Source organism: Mus caroli, chromosome 7 (genome assembly GCF_900094665.2).
Source record: "Mus caroli chromosome 7, CAROLI_EIJ_v1.1, whole genome shotgun sequence".
NCBI classification, from domain to species: domain Eukaryota; kingdom Metazoa; phylum Chordata; class Mammalia; order Rodentia; family Muridae; genus Mus; species Mus caroli.
The window spans coordinates 29,990,279-29,994,457 of NC_034576.1; the positions used below are offsets into that span (position 1 = coordinate 29,990,279).

The 4,179-nt window shown below is 48.4% G+C and overlaps 1 protein-coding gene across 1 annotated transcript in view; it reads left to right on the forward strand.

The window, feature by feature from the left end:
- The window catches only part of Dmkn (dermokine), a 17,162-nt gene that overhangs the window by 3,969 nt on the left and 9,014 nt on the right, over positions 1–4,179 (forward strand). The window contains exons 7-10 of the mRNA XM_021166215.2: positions 1,672–1,719; positions 2,928–2,987; positions 3,121–3,168; positions 3,585–3,632. Of these exons, the coding sequence (XP_021021874.1) occupies positions 1,672–1,719; positions 2,928–2,987; positions 3,121–3,168; positions 3,585–3,632 (204 nt within the window). The remainder of the gene's footprint in view (positions 1–1,671; positions 1,720–2,927; positions 2,988–3,120; positions 3,169–3,584; positions 3,633–4,179) is intronic.

Sequence of the window (4,179 nt, forward strand, 5' to 3'; positions counted from 1 at the left end):
TCTCTCTCTCTCAGCAAGTTCTCAATAACATCATCAGTCCAGGCTGCCCTTAAACCCATAGCAATCCTATTGCCTAAGTCTTAAAAGTGCTGAGATTACAGGCAAAAATCACCAAGCCCAGCCTCTTTTCAGTTTTTATCTTCAGATAAGGGCTCACTAAGTATCAGGCTGGCCTTTAACTTTGATAGCAAAGTCTTATTATGCACTATGCTTTGCTATATATCCAGATGAGGCTGTGAAGAATCCATGTGTAAACCAGTCTGATTTTATTTATTTATTTTGGAGATAGGCTCTACCCCAAGCTAACCTCAGACTTTTGGTGCTCCTGCCTCAGCCTTGTGATTGCCAGAGTTACAGGTCTGCACCACTCTGCCCACTGTCAGTATTTTATTAGCCTATTTCAAATGTCCCATCCCTGGCCAGTGACCGGAACCCACTGAACTCTTAAGAGTGCACACACACCTTCCTAGTTATTCTGGAAATCTGGGTACTAGGGTCACTACCTGCAGTGACGATGCGGGTTGAGTAAGTATGACACCCGGGTCCACACCTAGAGGTCTTGTGCAAAATGCAGGTTGAGCCAGCAGATCTGGGGTGGAGCTGGAATTCTGAGTTTCTCATCCCTTCCCTGGAGATGCTGAGGCTGCAGGGCTGGGCCCTAGTGGCAGCAGGGGTCACTGGGCAGGGAGCAAGATAAGACTGGGAGAAGATAGGGTGTGTTGCGGGGGGGGGGGATGCAGGAGGCTGAGCAGTGGCAGCTCTCTGAAGAACTTGAATATTAGGCTGCTAAGTTTTATGGGTGCCCAGGTTTTAGGCGCAACTCTTTTACCTTGTTAACTCTTGTTCCTTATTTATTTATTTTTTAAATCAGCTTTAAGAACACAGAGAGCCTATTAGGCTTTGTGGCGCACACCTCCCAGCACTTGGGAGGCAGAGACAGGTAGATCTCAATGAGTTCAAGCTCAGCCTAGTGTACAAAGTATATTCCAAGACAGCCAGGGCTACACAGAGAAACCTTGTCTCGAAAAACAGAACAACCAAACCAACCAAACAACAGCAAGAAGACCATCAACAACAGCACCAGTTTTCTTCTATGGCCTCTGCCATTTTTCCTTTTTTCACCTTTTCTTCCTTTTTTTGGTACTTCAGCAGACAACAGGGAAGTCCTAGAGGTCCCAGGGGAGGAGCTGCTCAGCCTGTCTCTAATCTTCAGTAGCACTACTGAAAGGGCAGGTGTCCCCACATCCTGGCCAGGTCTACAGCTAGCTCTGGGAATGAGAAAAGACAATGGAGCTGCTGATCTCTAACCCAGGAGCTGGCTAAGCGGCAACAGTGTGTCCTTTCTCACCCGCTGCCACTCCCTTTCTGCCCAGTTAAGAGACCCGCCCAGCTGGAGTTTCTAGTCTGTGTCAGTTGAGCCCAGCAGCCTGGCCAGGGGAGGGCTCTGATGACTTAGTGGCAATGGTGCTTCTCGCTGTATTCTGGGGAAGAGACTATTATCAACAAGATTCATAAGTGTAAGTTAGCAGTCAGTGGGCCCACATGTGACAGATGGAAAAGAAGAGCTGGGGGACAGAAGGAGCTGCCCACAGTCCCTTCTATATCCACACACCCCTCTGTGTTACCCTCTCTGCCCCGCCCCCCTGACTTCTGCACATTATGTTTTCCTAGGAAAGTAAAGAAAGCAGCCATCTCCTTGGAGGCTCCCATGACTACCAGGTGAGCAAGGGACAGCCAGGGCAGTAGCAGACGGGATTGTGGAGAGTAAGAGAGAATGCCAAGAGACAAAAGGACTTATCTCTCCCTGTAAGCTGCTCTTAAACTGCCGGGTGACTACCAGGAAGCCAAAATGGTGACTGGGATCTACCTCAGAGCCATATTGATGGCAAGTGGGAAACAGAAGGACAGAGATCCAGGCCTGGAGGTGACACTTGGAGTCACATTTTCTGGGGAAGATGAGGCAGGAGGATCACAAGTTCAAGGACTGCCTGGTCTATAGTGTGTGTTCATGGCCAGCCTGGACAACTCAGAGAAACATTACCTTAAAAAGTGAAAAAGAACTGGAACATGGCTTAGAAGTAGAGCAGTTGCCTAGTATCTCCCAGTGAGGGACTGGGGGCGTGGCTCAGAGGTAGAGCACCTATACAACATATGTGAGGATCTAGATTCAATTCTCAGTAATGACCCCCCAGAGAGATCAAGAGAATATACATACACATGCATATAAATGTGCTCAATAGGTAAGTTTTGAGAAGTGGAAAGTTGCTGAACTTTGGGCATAAAGATGGGGGTTAAAATCAGATCTGCCCCTTATTATCTATGTATTTTCAGGCAAGTTCTTTGACCCTTTGTATCTGGGAACCCTGACTTCTTCCTCTGCTTCCTTAACCACTGTACACTTTTCTGTATCGTAAACAAACCAAGGCCCAGGGTCCAGACAGGTAAACAGAGCCTGATACATCCGGCTAACCATGTCTGTTAAAATGCAGTCATCTCAAACAGGTCCTATGGCAAGATAAGGTGTGGTGCTGGGCACACAGTAGGGCCACATGTCATCTATTATCAACTCCACTGGTCTTTGTGTGGGGCAGGCAGAATAAAGCTGAGACAAGGATGTGAAGGTGACAGTCAGGCATGACGGTGGATCACTGTTAATCCCTGTAAATCTCGGGGGAGGATCACTCCAAGTTTGTGGCCAGCCTGGGCTACGTGGTGAACACACGTCTCAAGAGTCTAAGTCAGCCACGTGGTTGAAGTTACTCATCTTCTTGAGCTGAGAATGCAGGTGTGGAAGAGAGATAAGAAAGGGTTATGGAGAGGAGAGATGCGGGGCCAGTGGTGCAGTGGGTGGGTCTGGGATAGACTGACAGGATTTGTCTGACAGTGGACATGAGTCTTGAACATGTCTCTCCCTTCCCTCTATGCAGGGGCATGGGTCCAATGGTGGCAATGTACAAAAAGAAGCTGTCAATGGACTCAACACTATGGTGAGTGGATATCTTCCTCTACCCTGGGTTGGGACTGGGGCATCAGGCATACTTTGTCGTTATCCCTCCTGACACCCACATCTCCTGCCTCTGCCTCTTGCTCACCTCCTGCCCTCTCTCGTCCATTCCTTAGAACTCCGATGCATCTACCTTGCCCTTCAACATTGACAATTTCTGGGAGGTGAGTTCTGGAAGCTTGTTCTGCTCCCTTTGGAGAAGCACCCCTCATCCTCAGACATCCTCCGCATCCTGAGAGAAAGCCACAGCCTCGGCCTTGACATTTGTTTTTATTTTTGCATATGAACACTCTGCTGGCATAGATGTGTGCACATTGTGTGTGTGCGCCCAGTGCCAGCAGAGGCCAGCAGAGGTCATCAGATCTCCTGGAACTGGAGTTACAGACACTGTGAACCACCATGTGGGTGCTTGGAATAGAATTCAGGTCCCCTGTAACAGCGTCCAGGATTCTTACCCACTTAGTGACCTCTCCAGCCCAGCCCTTGACCCTTTATGGCCCGAAAAAAGAGAACAAAACGAAAACCAAACATTTTTTTTTTAATGATCTGACTTAAATATATCTTATTATTTTCTCTGCAGAATCTTAAGTCCAAGACGCGCTTCATTAACTGGGATGCCATAAACAAGGTAAGGGCCACAAGGCCATGAACTGCTGACTTGAGAGCAGAGGACAAGAGAGTGGGGAGCCAGACATCTTCATGGTGAGGCAGGGGGAGAGTCACGATAGCCACTAAAACCGTATTTAGGTAAATGCTCAAACAAAATGAGTCCACACGTGGGAGCCAATGGAGACCTGGAAAGAGAGGGTAAATTCATAGATTCCTGGGAGCTGGGCAATTCTGGGTGGGATGGAAGTTGTAAATATTTCAACATAAAGAACAGGCAGACCCTCAACCTCAGTCTCTCCTCAGACCTGCAAGAGGGCAGGCTTATTATTCTGGCAATTTTGGAAGAAAAGGCAGTATGGTTGGCGAATTCAAGGCCATCTTGGACTACAGAGGGAGTTTATAGCCTGTTTGGGTGATTTAAGGAGAGGATATCTCAGAATTAAAACCCACCAGTGAATGCCTAAGTTGAAACTCCAGGTAGAGATCCTGTCTAGAATACCCCAGTGATGGGCTGGGGGCGTGGCTCAGTGGTAGAGCCCCTGCCTAGAATCCCCCAGGGAGGGGCT